This window comes from Pungitius pungitius, chromosome 1, assembly GCF_949316345.1.
Source record: "Pungitius pungitius chromosome 1, fPunPun2.1, whole genome shotgun sequence".
Classification (NCBI taxonomy): domain Eukaryota; kingdom Metazoa; phylum Chordata; class Actinopteri; order Perciformes; family Gasterosteidae; genus Pungitius; species Pungitius pungitius.
The window spans coordinates 13436559-13456236 of NC_084900.1; the positions used below are offsets into that span (position 1 = coordinate 13436559).

At 44.1% G+C, this 19678-nt stretch overlaps 1 protein-coding gene and 5 non-coding genes across 9 annotated transcripts in view; all 6 read left to right on the forward strand.

The window, feature by feature from the left end:
- The first annotated feature begins 1916 nt into the window (after nt 1-1916).
- Nucleotides 1917-19678, forward strand: part of itpr3 (inositol 1,4,5-trisphosphate receptor, type 3) — a 161468-nt gene continuing 143706 nt past the window's right edge. For 2 of the 4 annotated variants that reach the window (XM_062562094.1, XM_062562095.1), the window contains exons 1-20: nt 1917-2339; nt 4870-4940; nt 6033-6154; nt 6654-6740; nt 7863-8021; nt 8140-8238; nt 8435-8518; nt 10717-10863; nt 10950-11045; nt 11481-11567; nt 11666-11805; nt 13802-13901; nt 14015-14175; nt 14626-14767; nt 14846-15010; nt 15746-15918; nt 16002-16121; nt 16601-16682; nt 17090-17205; nt 17333-17584. In XM_062562094.1, the coding sequence (XP_062418078.1) occupies nt 2248-2339; nt 4870-4940; nt 6033-6154; nt 6654-6740; nt 7863-8021; nt 8140-8238; nt 8435-8518; nt 10717-10863; nt 10950-11045; nt 11481-11567; nt 11666-11805; nt 13802-13901; nt 14015-14175; nt 14626-14767; nt 14846-15010; nt 15746-15918; nt 16002-16121; nt 16601-16682; nt 17090-17205; nt 17333-17584 (2495 nt within the window). In that variant the 5' untranslated portion in view covers nt 1917-2247. The remainder of the gene's footprint in view (nt 2340-4869; nt 4941-6032; nt 6155-6653; nt 6741-7862; nt 8022-8139; nt 8239-8434; nt 8519-10716; nt 10864-10949; nt 11046-11480; nt 11568-11665; nt 11806-13801; nt 13902-14014; nt 14176-14625; nt 14768-14845; nt 15011-15745; nt 15919-16001; nt 16122-16600; nt 16683-17089; nt 17206-17332; nt 17585-19678) is intronic. The other 2 variants (XM_037479764.2, XM_062562096.1) reach the window with 1 other exon arrangement.
- On the forward strand, nt 18144-18216 carry trnak-uuu (transfer RNA lysine (anticodon UUU)). Its single transcript has one exon. It is a non-coding gene; the product is annotated as a tRNA-Lys (tRNA).
- Nucleotides 18506-18578, forward strand: trnak-uuu (transfer RNA lysine (anticodon UUU)). Its single transcript has one exon. It is a non-coding gene; the product is annotated as a tRNA-Lys (tRNA).
- Nucleotides 18868-18940, forward strand: trnak-uuu (transfer RNA lysine (anticodon UUU)). Its single transcript has one exon. It is a non-coding gene; the product is annotated as a tRNA-Lys (tRNA).
- Nucleotides 19104-19176, forward strand: trnak-uuu (transfer RNA lysine (anticodon UUU)). The gene has a single exon. It is a non-coding gene; the product is annotated as a tRNA-Lys (tRNA).
- On the forward strand, nt 19350-19422 carry trnak-uuu (transfer RNA lysine (anticodon UUU)). The gene has a single exon. It is a non-coding gene; the product is annotated as a tRNA-Lys (tRNA).

Sequence of the window (19678 nt, forward strand, 5' to 3'; positions counted from 1 at the left end):
TCCTCCACTTAGAGATTTAGAATGTGTGTGTGTGGCTTCCATGGTGACAACTGGCAGTTGGTTTCAGCGGTCTCCATGGCGATGAAGAGAACAGGCAGACAGAATTAAAACCCACCCTGTACCGCACGGTGTGTGTGTGTGTCTGTGTGTGTCTGGGGGGGAGGGGGGGTGTATGTGTGTGTGTGTGTGTGTGTGTGTGGTGTTTACTGTTCCAACAGCTGAAACAGGAAGTCCAGTCAGCATGACTTAACACACACACACAGATACACAAACACACACACACACACACACACACACACACACACACACACACACAGGGTGGAGATCAATACAATTATTATCACACACTGAAAACCATACTAAAGTAAAATGATATACAGTAAAAAGTACAATATGTACCTCTGAGGTGTAGTAAGAAGTACACTATAAATACCTCTGAGGTGTAGTACACGATAAGGATGTGTAATACATTGTGTTGTACTCACAGTACTCTGAGGTTTCCTCTTTAAACCACAAACTTCCTTTTTTGGTGGTGAAGATTATTAAAAGTCAGTTTTTCTTAAATGAAAATGATCTGAAAACATTGTTGACTTTTCACATTTTTATAATATCTGTCTTTAAATTAAGGAAACAAAAGCTACTTATTGTTAACAAACCAAAGGTATTTTTTAAGTCAATATATGTTTGTCAATAAAACAAACATTTGAAAACCTGTAGGACTTCTTTCTCATCTTCATCATCTTCTCCTTCACCTACTTTTTCCCCTTCTGCTGCTCCATATATTCATTCTCCTTCTTCTCCTTCTCCTCCTCATCAGGAATGAGGAACACGAAGCGAAGCCAATGAATCGCCGGACGCTGTCCTGCAGAAGCCAATCAGCGCTGAGACGCTCGTCGAAGGCCTCTCCGAAGCAGAGTCACCTGCTGAGAACTGTTTCTCAGAGTCATTTAGCTTCTCTCACCGCTCTGCTGAACCTGTATTTTGACTCTGTGTCCCCACCCCTTTACGCCTGATGCTTCTGCAGGCGGAGCTTGTGGACTTTTAACTTTTTTAACTGTTATCACTTTATTTTTAAACTAACCCAAAGCCTTAGATCACTAACCCATAGCATACCATGTTGACATTTACTCTTTAATTCAATAAATGCTCCTTTCATGTAATGATGAAGTGGTGAAGTTTCATGTTGACATTTACTCTTTAATTCAATAAATGCTCCTTTCATGTAATGATGAAGTGGTGAAGTTTCATGTTGACATCTACTCTTTAATTCAATAACTGCTCCTCTTAGTGCAGTGATGACGTGGTGAAGTTTCATGTTGACATCTACTCTTTAATTCAATAAATGCTCCTTTCATGTAGTGATGAAGTGGTGAAGTTTCATGTTGACATCTACTCTTTAATTCAATAAATGCTCCTCTTAGTGTAGTGATGAAGTGGTGAAGCTTCATGTTGACATCTACTCTTTAATTCAATTACTGCTCCTTGTAGTGTAGTGATGAAGTGGTGAAGTTTCATGTTGACATCTACTCTTTAATTTAATAACTGCTCCTCTTAGTGTAGTGATGAAGTGGTGAAGCTTCATGTTGACATCTACTCTTTAATTCAATAACTGCTCCTTAGCGTAGTAATGAAGTGGTGAAGTTTCATGTTGACATCTACTCTTTAATTCAATAACTGCTCCTCTTAGTGTAGTAATGAAGTGGTGAAGTTTCATGTTGACATCTACTCCTTAATTCAATAACTGCTCCTCTTAGTGTAGTAATGAAGTGGTGAAGTTTCATGTTGACATCTACTCCTTAATTCAATAATTGCTCCTCTTAGTGTAGTGATGAAGGGGTGAAGCTTCATGGGGCGTGGGGGCGTGTCTTATGGCTTGCCCCTGCACGTTCCTGCACGCCCGGTTTGCGCACGTGCATGTGTGAGTGTGTGCTCAGTCTGTCACACCCCGGCTCACTTCCTTGTTAGAGCAAATACACAAAGATTGTCAGAAGCATGCACGCTTCTCCGTGCACGCGATAACGCGCTTCTCGTCCTGAGAACTTCTTGAAGAGTTTTGTTGTCGTCACGCGGAACCCGGCAGTGCGCGAGGAGGCGGACTCAGGGAGACCTGGACAGAGACACGTACGGAGACACGCACGGAGACTTGTGGCTCTACAGCGGCAGACGGGGACACTAGAGACAGGTGTGAGCGCGTGAGGGGGACCGTTTCCGTCTTCCCGCGTCGCGTGGCCCGGACCCGGCTCCAGCATGTCGGACTCGGCCTCCAGCTTCCTCCACATCGGGGATATCGTGTCCCTGTTCGCGGAGGGTTCCGTCAACGGCTTCATCAGCACCCTGGGGTGAGTGGCGCGGCCGCGCGCTGCGCGTGCCCCCGCGGGGACTCGTACTAATGCTGGATGTGGAGTCTCCATGTCCTTCTACACACGGTGCATTTCGAGCTGCACCACTACGCTGCTGGTCTCCATCACGTTAATCACAGGAGGTTCTTACCATTGAGGAGGTGTACTATGAGTACAAGTATGCTACTAGTACTAATATACTCCTAAAGCTACATTTCTGTTGTTTCGTTCATTAAAGGCAAATTTCAACATATTAAGCTCTTTAATCTTTTAGTCGACAAAATAAAAAAATATTTGCAGAAATATACATAATTGGGTGAATAAGTTCCGTGATACAAGATATATAGATACTGTGCTATTAATACACTTTATACCTGCGTAAGGTGTCTCGTGAGGACAAATAGTTGTGGTCCTCTCATGATCAAACCCCTTTAATTACCTGTGTTATTCTGCTCCTCGCTGCCCGTAGGGGGCGCTGGTGAGAGTGAGAGGGTGAAGTCACGAGAAGCTGACCCACGTTGTGTAAATGTCCTCCTCAGTGTCTGGAAGCTTCCATCTCGCCTCTTTGGGGCAGACTGGTGAGAATGTGAAGCGGAGAAGGTCGATTCTGAAATCGCAGGGAAAGTGTCCGCTTCGTCTTGTATGGCAGGAAAAGGAAGTGGCACAAGTCTGTCCCAGAGAGATTTGTGTGTGTGTTCCGGCCTCCCTCCCTTGCATTGGACTCGTGATCTTTCAGCTTCTCTCGTTGACCTTCACTGGCTTCCACTACCATTGTGTCGCTTTTAGCCGTCGCTTTTAGCCGTGCTGGCGTCACCAAGGTCAACTTGTGAGTCCAGAATGAAGTGATCTCTACGGTTGGTTTGAGACATTCATGTGCCCCGAGGTCAAAGGTCGCGCTTCAGCTGCAGACAGGATGCCTCACAGCAGATTCCTGTTGTCGTAAGGGGAGGAGAAGCCGCACACCTGTCCTCTGGTACCTGTGTGTTTAGCACAAGGATGTCCTCACAGCACAAACAGGTCCCACTGGTTCCGTCCCTCTTCCACCTGGAGGAGTGTCCCTGACCTCTGAGGTCTGTGGATGAATCAGAGTCCAGTCAAATCTCAGCCCCACGTTTCAGGGAGCTTTAATTTGTTTAACTCCAAAGCTGCTTTGCATACCGATGGAAACGATGTCCGTCCATGCTGAACGCACCTGGAAACCTGTATGACATCACAGGTGTCAACAGGAAGCAGAGCAATGAAAAGGGATTGTCCTCCTTACCAGATAGACCCTGAACGCATCATGGTTTTGACCCGGTGGAGCTGTGGTGCCGTAAACAATAACCGTTCTATTCGTCACCACATCACAGAGAAGAAATAGACATTTATCCCATTCTACTCTCTTTTCTTCCAACTACCAAACACAGTGCCTGGTAATGTTTGATGGAAACACTTGTAAAATCTAGTCATTTATTAACGTCCACCTGTCTCAAGTTTGTCTTCTATAGACAAGAATTTAAAAACACTTCATTAAATGGAACAACACAAAAAGCACTCCTCAGACCTGCACCCACGCACAACAATGCACACAAATCCATACTCAAATGTGGAGGACCAGGTGGATGAAACAAACCACACTGTAAACCGTCAGAGGGAAACAAAGCCAGAGGTTAAACGTCACGAGGACGGCTCCGAGACGCACAGCTACGGGACACCTGGTCGTCCAACAGCTCGGCGCCATCATGGCAGCGGAGCTCCTGGGCGTCCACGGTGACCCCCACGGTGACCCGCACGGTTGCTGTTGGTGACACGCACAGAGGACGTATGTCTCCTCGCAGAAGGACTCGAGCGCACAGGACGATCAGAGGCCGTCCACCAGGTTGCTTTTTACAATGTAGGACCTTCTGAAGACCTTCTCATTCGATGAAGAACGTTGGTGCAAATGGTTCCGCTGAAAGAATCTAAATGATGATCTCAAAATGCGTGAAAGCCTCAGACGTTGAACGGAGTGAAGATGCGCTGTGATTTGTGAAGCACTCAGTCGTCGCTGAGTCAACACACCTGGGTGTGAATGGAGCAATCAGCAGGACACACCTGGGACACACCTGGCACACACACAAAGGGGCTGAGAGGCGCCGGGGGGTTAGACGAAGAAGACTATGAATGATTAAAAGGACGTTTTGTACAAAGTAAAGACGTTAAATAAACAAATATGAAAAAGAGTCCAAACAAAAGAGGTTTAATAGATTCATTAATGTGAATGATTGCTGAACAAAACCAGGCTTTTTGTGAAGGAAGTGTTGTGTACTTCACAATAAAAGTTACAAACACACACCCACCGAAACACACAAATCCCTCTTTTCATGCAGTGAGCCGCCTGCAGGCAGCAGGATTACAGTGAGGCCCTCTGGTGCCTCAACACTGATGTTAGGAGAGATTTCCTCTACTGACCACACACACAGCCAGACGTCTGTCTGTGATCAACTCCGCTCCCATCCCACATATTTATGTTCTTCACCCATGAACGTGATGAACGTCTTCTTCTCTCCAGGCTGGTGGATGACCGCTGTGTGGTGGAACCGGCTGGTGGAGACCTGGAGAACCCTCCAAAAAAGTTCCGAGGTAGGACCACACGAGTGTTGTTGTGACCTCTAGTCAGAAGGGAGAAAGTCTCGTCTGCATGAAGGAATGTTGATTCTCTGGTAAATCTCGAAATAAACGGACTAGAATCACCACAAAAGGCTTTTATTTTGACATTTCAATCATGAGAGGTGAAAACTTATAACATTAACCATTAAATCATCAGTCTCCTGGTGAAGTAATAGTAATAGTAAATAGTATTTAGTAAATAGTAATAGTAAAAGTAGACCGGTTCAGTTCAGCCCGGCCTCATTCTGGTCCTGGGTCATGTCCTCGTTAGAAGAACCAAACGGACCCATGAAAAACCTCCAGAGTGATGGATTTCATATAAGTGATGTGGGTCCAGCTGCTGTCACACACACACACACACACACACACACGCGCAATGCCATCTGTTCAGTGCTGTTTTAGTCTTTAGTCATAAATGAATTGAACTAGTTTACGAGAGAAAGAGAGAGATGTATAATCGTAGTCGTATGGAAGGACAACAAAATGTCCACTCAAACACTCAACGACCATATTTGGCTGTTAACGTCAGACACTTCACCGGTTTGATCTCCTGAACCCAAAACAACCAATTAGCCTCAGGCGCCAGACGTCACATGACTCCACAGAGTGACTGAGGTCATAGACATTATTTATATTTGTCTATTATTATATTCTAATATCTTATATTTGTCTATGTTAATGTATTCTATTCTATTCTACTCTAATATATATTATTATAACACGGGTAGATGAAATCCAGCGTTCTGATTGGTGAAGAGTGAGTCACGGGGTGCCTTATTCAGTGATAATGTTCCATATCACTGCACTGACATGTGACACAACGTTTGGTGGCTACAACTATTTTGTGCTGAAAGGCAGCTATTTACTTATTATTTATAATGTCTCTGGTAACGTGTTATAAAAGCAACAAGTTACTGTTTTAATAAATTATATTCTATTATCTCAGACTTTTAAAGTTGATCCAATGAGTTGTTCTATTGTATATTTGATTAGTTATGTTAAATTATTTGATTTCATGTTATATTGTATTACTTAATGTTCTATATTAATATTCTCTCCTCTCAGACTGCCTGTTTAAAGTTTGTCCCATGAGTCGATATTCTGCTCAGAAACAATTCTGGAAAGCAAAGCAAGCAAAGCACGAGAAGGACAAAATCGCTGATGTGGTGCTGCTGCAGAAACTCCAGGTAACGCACACACACACCGACATACAGAAACTCCAGGTAACACGCACACACACAGGTAACACACACACACAGGTAACACAGGTAACAGACACACACACACACACACCGACATACAGAAACTCCAGGTAACACGCACACACGCACACACACAGGTAACACAGGTAACAGACACACACACACACACACACACAAGTAACAGACAGAGAAACAGACTCACACAGGTAACAGACACACACACACACAGACACACACACACAGACACACACAGTCACACACACACACACAGGTAACAGACACACACACAGGTAACACAAACACAGAGTAACACCACAGAAAATGAAATAAATGTGAAAAAGAAAAACATGAAAAGAAGTTGGATGCTACGTTAGCACGTTAGCATGTTTCCCTCTGCTTCCATTCATTGTGCTAAGCTAAACATTGTCACTGTGTTACAACTAAACAGAGGGGTCTCGTCTGTGTGTGTCTGTGTGTTTCCCAGCATGCCTCTAACTTGGAGCAGAAGCAGAACGAGACGGAAAATAAGAAAGTCCACGGAGACGTCGTGAAGTACGGAACCGTCCTGCAGGTACAACGTCGCACAAGACAATGTAACGCAACGTAGTAACACAACATCGCAACATCGCAACGTAGTAACACATCATCACAATGTAGTAACACAACATCACAACATAGTAACACAAAGTTACAACTTTATGAGCAAAGCATCATGGTGTTAAGTGTTTTCAAATCACAGTTGAAAACACATCTATTCAGACAAGCTTTTAATACGTAGCCTCCAACTGGACTGCTTTTGTTATTTTTATGTATATCTGAGGTTTTAATTACTGTTTTGTTGTTTTAACTGGAAAGCGCCTTGTGCACCTTTTGGCTGTTGTAAAGCGCTCTACAAATAAATTTGGTTGATTGATTGATTTACTTTTTATAATCGAGGAGTTTTTACAATTGACCGTACGAGGTTCGAATCCGCCGGCACACTGCGTTGCAGTGGTCTGTCGTTCGTCGCCATGGCAACACGTGTCCTTTTGACCGCCCTGGTGCATGTGTGATCGTTTAGTGTACCTGTCTGACGCACACACAAACATGCGCACACACACACCTCCACTGCGTATCGACGTATCGCTATCTATCAGTGTCAATATTGACCTCGCTTCGAAGCTGGAGACCTCTCTTCATAGAAGACACACACACACACACACACAGAGAGAGTGAATCTGGGTGTGGTTGCTGCTGAATTGGACCGTGTCGAGATGATAAAGATTCCTTCAGCAGACCGGTGTGTTTGTGTGTGTGTAAGGTGTGTAAACGGTGAACTGCTCTTTTGCACACATTGTTCTTTACTTGTTCCTTCTTATGAATTCTCATTAGTAACATTAGATTGAGTCCACGGTCACGTTTTAGACTCAATTAATTCCATTCTTCACATGCAGCAGTTCTTGGCTGGTTTAAACATCCAGTTTGGAGGTCAAAACCATTTTCTCTTCTGGGGTCAAACACGGTGAATCCACAACCTAAATACCAAAGCTAAATAGTGTTTAGTGGAGCGCCACCCAGTGTACAAAGATGGGAACACAGTTCCAACCTCACCCGTATAGGGACTACTTTCTGCAGCGGATGTGGCTCCAGAGAGCATTCCTACGTGTGTGATGGTTCAGGAGAAGCGTGAAGGTCCTGTGTGCTCCTCCTCCAGCTGCTCCACATGAAGAGCAACAAGTACCTGACGGTGAACAAGAGGCTGCCGGCGCTGCTGGAAAAGAACGCCATGCGGGTCACGCTGGACGGGACGGGGAACGAGGGCTCCTGGCTCTTCATCCAGCCCTTCTGGAAGCTTCGGGCCAACGGGGACAACGTGAGGGCCCCTGCTGCTAAACACAGACACACAAACTCACACACACGCTGCACCTTCATGCTCCCCAGAAGATTTAAGCGAGTGTGTGTGTGTGTGTGTGTGTGTGTGCGTGCTGCAGGTGGTTGTGGGGGATAAAGTGATCTTGAACCCGGTGAACGCCGGTCAGCCGCTTCACGCTTCAAATTATGAACTGAGCGACCACCCAGGCTGCAAGGAGGTAAATATACTACTGATGTAGTACTGCTACTGTACTGTGTAGAGCACTATACTGTAGTACTGTATAAAGTACTGAGGCTGTAGTACTGGTTATAGCAGCAATACTGAAGACTAGTTCTGATTGTGGTACTGGTCCTGAAGAGGACTAGTTCTGAGCCAGAACCCCCCTGCTGAGCAGCTTTCGCCCCCCCCTGCAGGTGAACTCGGTGAACTGCAACACAAGCTGGAAGATCAACCTGTTCATGATGTTCAGTGACCATCGAGAGGAGGTCCTGAAAGGGGTGAGAGGGTACACGCAGTACACGCAGTACACGCAGTACACACAGTACACGCAGTACACGCATCAGAGCAATACTGTACCTGCGTCCAACCAATAAACTATTATATATTATTTAAATTATTGGAAATATATCTGGTTGTTGACAGAATAAAAGTATTAAAGGAAGGATGAATTGGAAATAATAAATAATTGTCGATACATATTTTTCATATTATTATATTCCATTTGACTTAATTTTCCGTAATGTGAATAAAAAAGAACAAAGAACCCTGAGAGTTGTCATGCTTTCCTCTTTTTAGTGTTTGACAAACTCAAACAATAATAACAAAGTGTATTGATGATGTCATCATCACAATAATAAAAAAGTGTATTGGTGATGTCATCACAATAATAACAAAGTGTAATTGTAGTGCCTTCCAGTAAGTCACTTCGGACGCCTCAGGGGTTTCAATATGCTGTTCTGTTTATTCCAGTATGTCTTTCAAGTCTCTGGATAAATAACTTCCACGTATAATTAAAAAAAATAAACTGTCACTAAACTTATAAATAAACCAACAAACAAACAAATAAACAAGCAAAATTGAAAAACCATATACCTGCTGGCGTCCACGTATTTCCAACATTCAATTCCAAAAACTTCCAAACTCTCTCAAGGATTCCTCCTTTGTCTTCTTCTGACCTACTAATTGGCACAGGTGTGCAACTTTAACTCTGGCCCTTTCTCAATACCTGAGACGGCGAGAACGGACTTGCGTTCCCGCGAGAATAGACTCGGGAGACAGACTCTGGAGTCCTGACTCGCAGGTTCAAGAGACCGGAGAACGGACATTTCCGCAATTGGAACAGCAGCTGACTTGATGACGTCACCACGTCAGCTGGTCTTGCTAATACGTTTTAATTCAGTTTTTGACAAATATTTTACTATTAACAAGCTTTTGTCTCATTTTCATTTAATATTAGAAATGATATATATAATATTGAGCACTATATATTATGACTGATTATATATATATATATATATATATCAGTCATAAAATAATTAGCATTTTAGGAGGAGGAGGTTGGATACAGTAACAAAAAATAAACTATTATACTAAAATATTTGAATGCACACACACCTACCGTTTGTCTTGTTACTCAAACATCAAGAGGCTGATAATCAGTGTAGTGGTCCTCGTACAGCAAGCTGCTGGCCACACATCAAAGATCTTACAGATAACTATACAATAATTCATATGTGGAATATTATTCATTAAAGTTTTTATTCATTATTATTATAGTTCAGAGCTTCAGAGTTTCTTTGAAGTTGAAGTTCTGCTTAGAGTTAGTTTTAATGCACAATGATGGACAATAAACAAGCTGCACTCTGCGGATACAGACAATACGTTAAAGTTTAAACATGAAGTTATGAATCTAAACTCTGTCCTCAAACAGACGTAACCGGTGAACAACATCAGTCTCTGACACCACATTAAAACTTATGAAGACTCGTTATAGTAGTTAAATCTCATGTGTAACCGCTACGGAGAAGTGAAAACCGGCGGAGCATTTCACAGAAGACTCGCCGAAAACAGGCTGCTCTCTTTGGGCTGAGATGAGCTGACCGCCCGGTGCTGGAGGGTCTGACGGTCCGTTAACTACACCTCACATCTCCATCCACGGAGCAGATTGTAACAACAAAAGTTGCTTGAACAACTAACTTCATAAAATTACATTACGTTACTTAAATAAAGTAGTATTTATAAACTTTGACATAAAGTTGTTCATTTTTCGTTGTTGTTGTTGCCTGTTGCTGAGGTGAAATGCATTCTGGGATATTTGGCTCTCACAAGAACAGACAAGCCTGCTCCAATGCATGCCCGGTAAAATGGGCGGGCCGAGTCACATCCGGGTATTATAACCGTTCTCGGCTAGATGCGGACTTTAGAAAAAATTAAACAGTACTCGGGCTGCGACTGATGACGTTTCACGAGTCCACGAGAACAAAAGTCCACACAAGAACGCATATTGAGAAAGGGCCTCTGTTCCAAGGCCTTCCAAGGCCGCAAGGTCAGGATTCGCCAGCAGGCGTCATTAAAGTAACTTCATCACAAATGGCTCCATCAGTAATGGTGATGTCATCATCACAATAATAACTAAGTGTAATGGTGATGTCATCATCACAATAATAACAAAGTGTAATGATGATGTCATCATCAGGGCGAGGTGGTTCGCTTGTTTCACGCCGAGCAGGAAAAGTTTCTCACCTGCGACGAGTACAAGAGCCAAAACCACGTCTTCCTGCGGACGACCCTGAGGCAGTCAGCCAGCTCGGCTACCAGCTCCAATGCACTGTGGGAGATAGAGGTACACACACACACACAGCACAAAACATATACACACAACCATGCGGGGGTTCTACTAAACCCCCTGTGTGCTGATTGGGCCGTCAGGTTGTCCATCATGACCCGTGTCGCGGGGGGGCGGGACACTGGAACAGCCTCTATCGCTTCAAACACCTGGCTACCGGCAACTACCTGGCTGCGGAGGTAACCATGGGAACACTGTGTGGTATGATTCATGAAAGAAGAAAGGAATGAATGGATGGATGGATAAATGAAGTAATGAATTCAAACCTGGTCTTATTATTGAAACTCAATCAGTTTTAGTAGTCATAGCAGTAGATTGTGTGTCTATTGTTGTAGGAGATGATTGTGTGGATGTTTCTGTTTTTGTTGTTGTTGTAGGAGATGATTGTGTGGATGTTTCTGTTTTTGTTGTAGGAGATGATTGTGTGGATGTTTCTGTTGTTGTTGTTGTTGTAGGAGATGATTGTGTGGATGTTTCTGTTTTTGTTGTAGGAGATGATTGTGTGGATGTTTCTGTTGTTGTTGTTGTAGGAGATGATTGTTTGGATGTTTCTGTTTTTATTGTTGTTGTTGTAGGAGATGATTGTTTGGATGTTTCTGTTTTTGTTGTTGTAGGAGAACCCTGGGTACAAAGGAGACCACGCGGAGCCGGTGTCCTCGGTGAGTCTGCTTGTCGACGCCGGCGAGTCTGAAAGCGATAAAGTACATAACTAGACCACTGAAATACCCATGCAGTAAAAGTACACAATGCTGAGTATCCTCCTCTGGAAGAACCACTGTGACCTTTGACCCCTCCTTAGATGGACAGTCGCAGCATCAAACGCTCCCACGGCGAGAGGATCAAGTACAAGCTGGTGGCGGTGGCTCACGGGAGCGACATCGCCTCACTTTTCGAGCTAGACCCGACGACGCTGCAGAAGACCGACTCATTTGTTCCGCGGTAGGAACTCCCCCGGTTTTCACAATAAAATACAGTTTATCATTTTCAAAAATGTTTTTATCCTTCTTATTACATTACATGTCATTTAGCTGACGCTTTTATCCAAAGCGACTTACAATAAGTACATTTCAATCGTAGAGATACAAACTCAGAAGAACAAGTAACAAGAAAGTACAATTTTCATCAAATAAGCAGTTTCAAAACATGTTATAGACACGTGCCATTATAAGTACAATTTAAGTGCTATGATTTGTTAGTGCTACAGTTAGTGTTTTAGTCAAGGTAGAGTCTAAAGATGTAAAGGCTCTCTGTGGTCCTGATGTCATCACAGAGCTCCTTCCACCATGTAGGAGCAGGACAGCAAAGAGTTGTGATCTTGTTGAGTGTTTTGCTCTCAGTGAGGGAGGAACAAGCAGCTTGATGTTGGGATGGAGGGTTTGACCATGTCCTGGATGGAGACTGGATCCCATCCATTCACAGCATGCTATGTGAGCACCAATGTTTTGAACTGGATGAGGCAGCCACTGGTGACCAGTGAAGAAAGGAGGAGTGGAGTAGTGTGGGAGAGTTTAGGAAGGTTGAAGACCAGTCGAGCTGCTGCATTCTGGATGAGCTGCAGAGGTGGAATGGAGCAGGGAGACCTGCCAGGAGAGAGTTACAATAGTCAAGGAGATGACAAGAGCCTGAATCAGTACCTGCGCTGCCTTCTGAGTGAGAAGGGGTCGTATTCTCCTGATGTTGTAGAGCGTGGACCTACAGGATCGTGTTGTCGCTGTGATGTTGGGAGTCAAGTGTCACACCGAGGTTCCTATTAGTCAGAGTTGGCCTTAAAATGGAGCCAAAGTTAACAGTCAGGTCCTGTGTCACAGAGTCTTTTCTGGGGAAGAGAAGTAGTTCACTCTTGTCGGGGTTGATTTTCAGGTGGTTAGTGGACATCCACTGAGAGATGTCAGTCAGACAGGCAGAGATACGTGTGAGGGAAGGAGAGAATTAGTTGGGTGTCATCAGCATAGCTGTGGTAGGAGAAACCATGTGAGCGAATGACGGCGCCCAGAGAGTTAGTGCAGATAGATAAGAGGAGGGGACCCAGGACGGAGCCCTGAGGAACTCCAGGAGTAGAAGAGGACATGGTTCCGACACAGATCCTCTCTAGGTCATCCAGTAGCTGCGGCCATCAAGGTAGGATGAGAGAATGGAGAGAGCAGAGCCTGTGACACCAAGTTCCTGAAGAGAGAAGATAAGGATGTGGATAAGGATCTCATCTTGAGGGGAGTTTTAAACTTGACCTGCGTCAACATGCTACAGGAGTCTGTCTGATTGAAGCTTTAAGACTTCACACAACTACCTTCATGTATGCTTTTATTCTGCAACATTTATACAGGAAGTCTAGAGTTTCACTGACAGCAACTTGACGACATTCAAAAGATCCAACCTTTATTTGAGTGAAACCAGGGGCTGCTGTTGAATAGTCCAGAGGTTACGTCCTAGAGTCCTTTTCTAACTTCTTGTCTTCAAACATCATTGAGTAATCTAAGCATTTTTAAGTTATGACAACCTTTACTTTCATCATCCTTTGTTCTTGTGCGTCATTTTAAAAGATGCTGCCACTAGGCATTATCGGTTGGAATGACCTTTCGTTTGGTAGAGGAATGTCCAGTGTATCCTATGCTAAAGAAGCTAATAAAGGAAGTATTGCAACATTTAGGGCAGGGGTGTCAAAGTCATTTGAGTATGGGCGATGGGTACGGGGGGTACAACGGGGCCTTTCTGTAATTCTCACAATTGCAAAGTCATCCAGCGGTTGACATATGTGATCTACATTATTGTAACAGCTGAGAGACACTTGAGATATATGAGATCAAAAGGAGTGCTCCCCCATAGCAGTCTTCCTTTTAAAAGCAAAACTGAAAGCAGGCAATGGGTGAGTATATCGGTTGAACGGACCACCAGGTGGTTTAGGTGCATCGAGACTGATCCGTGTGCCGCATGTCTGCAGGAACTCGTACGTACGGCTGAGACACCTGTGCACCAACACCTGGATCCAGAGCACCAACGTCCCCATCGACATCGACGAGGAGAGGCCCATCAGGCTCATGGTGAGGCCCAAACACTTCTATCTCCATTTCGCCTCAAGGAAATCACAACACTTTATTTATTTATTTTGGAAACGATGAGTGTGAAGTGTTCCTTAATGTGACCAATCCTGTAGTTAGGAACATGTCCCACCAAAGAGGACAAGGAGGCCTTCGCCATCGTCTCCGTCCCTGTAATGGAGATCAGAGATCTGGACTTTGCCAACGACGCCAGCGCCATGCTGAGCACCGTGGTGGAGCAGTTCAGCCAGGGCTTCATCAGCCAGAACGACCGGCGGTACGGCTCCCTGTGTGTGTGTGTGTGTGTCTTTAAAAAAAAACATTTATTATTTCATCTGATTTCAACTCAATATGGACATAAATTAATATTCATACCGAAAGAGCTCAAGTGGATTTGGTTTAGGTTGAGGTCACATATTTTCGTAAGAATACTCACGTTATCCTTCGTACTCGTTATTCATGATCTGAGCTGCTATTGATTGAGCTCAGTTTTTAATTTCCCCTCAAAGTGGCATGTCAAAAAAAAAAAAGGATGTGGGAGATGGAATGGAATGGGAGAAAATGTTTTCGCCATAGTGAAAGGACCCCCATGTCGTCTTAGAACATGCAGATGATCCTCTGGTCCCTAATCCCTAATGTGTCATGTCATGAGGCGTTTCTGAGGAGAAACTCTAATATTCACAGAAAGACAAGGAGGAATTAAAGGTTACTGTTTCTTGCCCATCAGGTTTGCCATTAAACTGCTCGAGGACGTGGTGTTCTTCGTGGCTGATGTCATCAATAGCGGTCAGGCGGTCCTGGATGTGACCATGACCAAAGCCAACCGAGAGAGGCAGAAGCTGATGAGGGAGCAAAACATCCTCAAACAGGTGTGATTTGCGGATTGCTCCGGTTTCTAAAGTGAAATCACAGAAACGTCACCAGCAAACACCTGATTGTGTTTTCAGATCTTCGGCATCCTGAAGGCTCCCTTTAAAGACCGGGGCGGAGGGGAGGGTCCTCTGCTGCGTCTGGAGGAGCTGGCAGACCAGAAAAACTCTCCCTACCAGTACATGTTCAGACTCTGCTACAGAGTCTTGAGACACTCCCAGGAGGACTACCGCAAGAACCAGGTGAGGATGATGGTGACCTCACTGGTCTGCTACCCGTCTAATCCTTCTCAAAGTGGTCGGTTCAGTTAGCCTTACCGGATCAAAAGAAGCACCCCAGGGTTCTGTACTTGGGCCACTTATCTTTTCTAAATATTTAAGTTAAATGTATCAACCTCCACAGACTCTCATCTGCATATCAACTTTGAATTTGAAAATTGAAAACAAATTGAAAAAAATACATTACATTTCTTTTAGCTGATGCTTTTATCCAAAGCGACTTACATTGCATTGCATTATAACCCGTGCATTACATTATTTTGCCTGGGGAGCAATTAGGGATTAGGTGGCTTGCTCAGGGACACTTCGACATGGCACATGGGGCAGCCAGGATTCGTACCACCAACCTTGCGGCCTCCAGCGCACTGCTCTACTCCATGCGCCACCATCGCCCATTACATTATGTTAATTATAAAATATAATTACATTATCTGAATAGTTACATGAGTGGTTGAGACTCAATGAAGATGAAGTTGATGAGAATGATGATGGTTGAGTTGTTAAGAATGATGAAGATGAAGTTTGATGAGCAAGATTAAGATGTTAAGAATAATAAGGTTGGTGAGGATGGTTGAGAGTCAATGAAAAAGGAAGATTAAGTTCATGATGTGATGCTGAGACGATAAGGAAAATCATAACAATGGCGTTGTTGTTAACGCTTTAAGAAGTGAGAGGGTGAGTCCTTTTTCCCCCCTCCAGGAACACATAGCGAAGCAGTTCGGGGTGATGCAGAGTCAGATTGGTTACGACATCCTGGCCGAGGACACCATCACCGCCCTCCTGCACAACAACCGGAAATTGTTGGAGAAGCACATCACCAAGACCGAGGTAGAGACCTTCGTCAGCCTGGTCCGCAAGAACCGAGAGCCCAGGTACTGATGGAGGGCGCGAATTGGAGGAGTGGGGCAGGAATTTTGTTTATTCCTACATTTTGCGGTTGTGTGGGTTTGTGCAGGTTTCTCGACTACCTGTCGGACCTTTGTGTATCCAACAACATCGCCATCCCCGTCACTCAGGAGCTCATCTGTAAATGTGTGCTGGAACCCAAAAACCAGGACATCCTCATCAAGACAGAGTAAGGAGGGAGAGAGGGAGGACTCTTGAGTCATTGTGGCTGTACTTATTTCTGTGGGGATGACAGACCAGCGTATATCAGTGGTTGCATGTACTGTTGTCTGGATTGTATTTTTTTATGTATAGTTTCCTACTTCCATGTGTGCAATACCTTAAAACTAAAATTACTACTGTCTTAATGAAGAGGTGTCAAGTAACAAAGTACAAATACTTTGTTACCCAAAATTTCTACTTCAGTAAGGTATCTAAACTTTACTGGAGTATTTATTTTTGCTTAAAGTGGTCGGTGTAAGGATCCTTTTTCAGGTCGGCAGGTTGGTGGTTGGTTCCTCCTCTGGTCGGTGGTAACGAGCCGATCTCAGTTGGTATTTAGCGGCATGGACCCGGCATGAATACTTTTGACACCTCTGTCTAAATGATGCTGCAAAGTCAACATCTGATCTTTTAACTTAACTCATTTGTCTGCTTTGTTTCATCTAGACGTCGTGTGCCCAAAGATGCGCCCACTGGTGGTGGTCAGGCGGACTACCTGGGGATGGATGACTATGGAGATGAGGATGAGGTAAATCTTCCTCATCTTAATAGATGGCAACAAAGATTGAAGCCGGGACACCACAAAATTACAAATATCTTTGAATTGATTATGTTGATGAAGCTTATCAGTGTATAATGGAAAAGCAGAAGTAGAGCTTGAATGCACACAACAATTGATTCCATGAACTAAATCCTTACATTTTAGATTTTTCACACCAATTCTGTGTTCACACTCTGCGTAGCTGTCTAGAATATAGCAACTTCGGATAAAGATTGCCAGCAGAGCATTCAAAGACATTTCTAAAGATTTGACATCATGATCTCTCTGTTGCAGAGGTGGTAAAATATGTTAGAGAAAGATAGCATGTTTTTCTGCTTCATCAAATATATTTGGGAATGGTCATCTAGGTTTTCTTCTTGTCTATATTCCTGCAGGTGTGGCTGGTGTGGACGGACAAAACCAATGAGAGACAGGAGAAGGGCATCAGACAGTTGGCTCAGGAGGCGAGACAAGGGAATGCCCACGATGAGAACGTCCTCACATACTACAGGTAGGAACACCAAGGAGGGCCGTGCACAGAAGATTTAGTGAAACTCACAGCATTAACTTTCAGTCAAATCTAAGTTCTCCCATGAATAGAAGCAGAAGAAAGCAAAACTCTCTGTGGACAACCGTAGGTACCAGCTGAAGCTCTTTGCGCGAATGTGTCTGGACCGCCAATACCTGGCCATCGATGAAATCTCCAAGCAGCTGGACGTAGAGCTCATCTTCCTGTGCATGATGGACGAGACGCTGCCCTTTGACCTTCGAGCATCCTTCTGTCGCCTCATGCTCCACGCCCACGTAGACCGAGACCCTCAGGAACTGGTGACACCTGTCAAGTTTGCCCGCCTATGGACAGAGATCCCTACCTCCATCACCATCAAAGAGTTGGTAGACTTTAATACTCCTATCTTCTAATCTAAGTATGTTGTCTGTTATCAATTCTAAAGTCATTTTGTTGAATATTGGATACCTCAATCGGTAGAGCATCAGACTTAATCCCAAAGCTGTTATGCTTCTTCCTCTGAGCAGGGTTACAATTGCTTTTCTCATCAGTCCTCTCAGATGTTCCTTTAACAAGTACCGTTTTCCAACATTACCTTCTAATCACGGTCAAACTTTAAACCCTGAGTATTTTGTTGACGAACAAATTTAACTTGTTCCTCTGCAAGAATCACGTTTGCAACAATTCATTCAGTTTTCGAAGCCTGGATAGCTCATTCGGTAGAGCATCAGACTCTGAGGGTCCAGGGTTCAAGTCCCTGTTCAGGCTTGACGTTTAGCGGAACTGTGAAGTTTAGCACAACTGTGACCTTCCCCTAAAGTTCCTGACTCTTGAGCCAGTTCCAAACCAAGCTTTACCCTTCCCAAAGCTGTTATGCTTCTTCCTCTGAGCAGGGTTCCTCTGCCAGAATCACGTCTGCAACAATCCATTCAGTTTTCGAAGCCTGGATAGCTCAGTCGGTAGAGCATCAGACTTTTAATCTGAGGGTCCAGGGTTCAAGTCCCTGTTCAGGCTTGAAGTTTAGTGGAACTCTGACCTTCCTGTCAAGTTTCAACTATTGTTTGTCCTGAATCAGTTCCAAACCAAGCTTTACCCTTCCCAAAGCTGTTTTGCTTCTTCCTCTGAGCAGGGTTACAATTGCTTTTCTCTTCAGTCCTCTCAGATGTTCCTTTAACCAGTACCGTTTTCCAACATTACCTTCTTATCACGGTCAAACCTTAAACCCTGAATATTTTGTTGACGAACAAATTTGACCTGTTCCTCTGCGAGAATCATGTTTGCAATAATCCATTCAGTTTTTGAAGCCTGGATAGCTCAGTCGGTAGAGCATCAGACTTTTAATCTGAGGGTCCAGGGTTCAAGTCCCTGTTCAGGCTTGAAGTTTAGTGGAACTGTGACCTTCCTGTCAAGTTTCAACTATTGTTTGTCCTGAATCAGTTCCAAACCAAGCTTTTCCCTTCCCAAAGCTGTTTTGCATCTTTCTCTGAGCAGGGTTACAATTGCTTTTCTCATCAGTCCTCTCAGGTGTTCCTTTAACAAGTACCGTTTTCCAACATTACCTTCTAATCACGGTCAAACCTTAAACCCTGAATATTTTGTTGACGAACAAATTTGACTTGTTCCTCTGCGAGAATCACGTTTGCAATAATCCATTCAGTTTTCGAAGACTGGATAGCTCAGTTGCTAGACCATCAGACTTTTAATCTGAGGGTCCAGGGTTCAAGTCCCTGTTCAGGCTTGAAGTTTAGTGGAACTCTGACCTTCCTGTCAAGTTTTAACTATTGTTTGTCCTGAATCAGTTCCAAACCAAGCTTTACCCTTCCGAAAGCTGTTATGCTTCTTCTTCTGAGCAGGGTTCCTCTGCCAGAATCACGTTTGCAACAATCCATTCAGTTTTCGAAGCCTGGATAGCTCAGTCGGTAGAGCATCAGACTTTTAATCTGAGGGTCCAGGGTTCAAGTCCCTGTTCAGGCTTGAAGTTTAGCGGAACTGTGAAGTTTAGCACAACTGTGACCTTCCCGTAAAGTTCCTGACTCTTGAGCCAGTTCCAAACCAAGCTTTACCCTTCCGAAAGCTGTTATGCTTCTTCTTCTGAGCAGGGTTCCTCTGCCAGAATCACGTTTGCAACAATCCATTCAGTTTTCGAAGCCTGGATAGCTCAGTCGGTAGAGCATCAGACTTTTAATCTGAGGGTCCAGGGTTCAAGTCCCTGTTCAGGCTTGAAGTTTAGTGGAACTCTAACCTTCCTGTCAAGTTTCAACTATTGTTTGTCCTGAATAAGTTCCAAACCAAGCTTTACCCTTCCCAAAGCTGTTTTGCTTCTTCCTCTGAGCAGGGTTACAAATGCTTTTCTCTTCAGTCCTCTCAGATGTTCCTTTAACCAGTACCGTTTTCCAACATTACCTTCTAATCACGGTCAAACCTTAAACCCTGAATATTTTGTTGACAAACAAATTTGACTTGTTCCTCTGCCAGA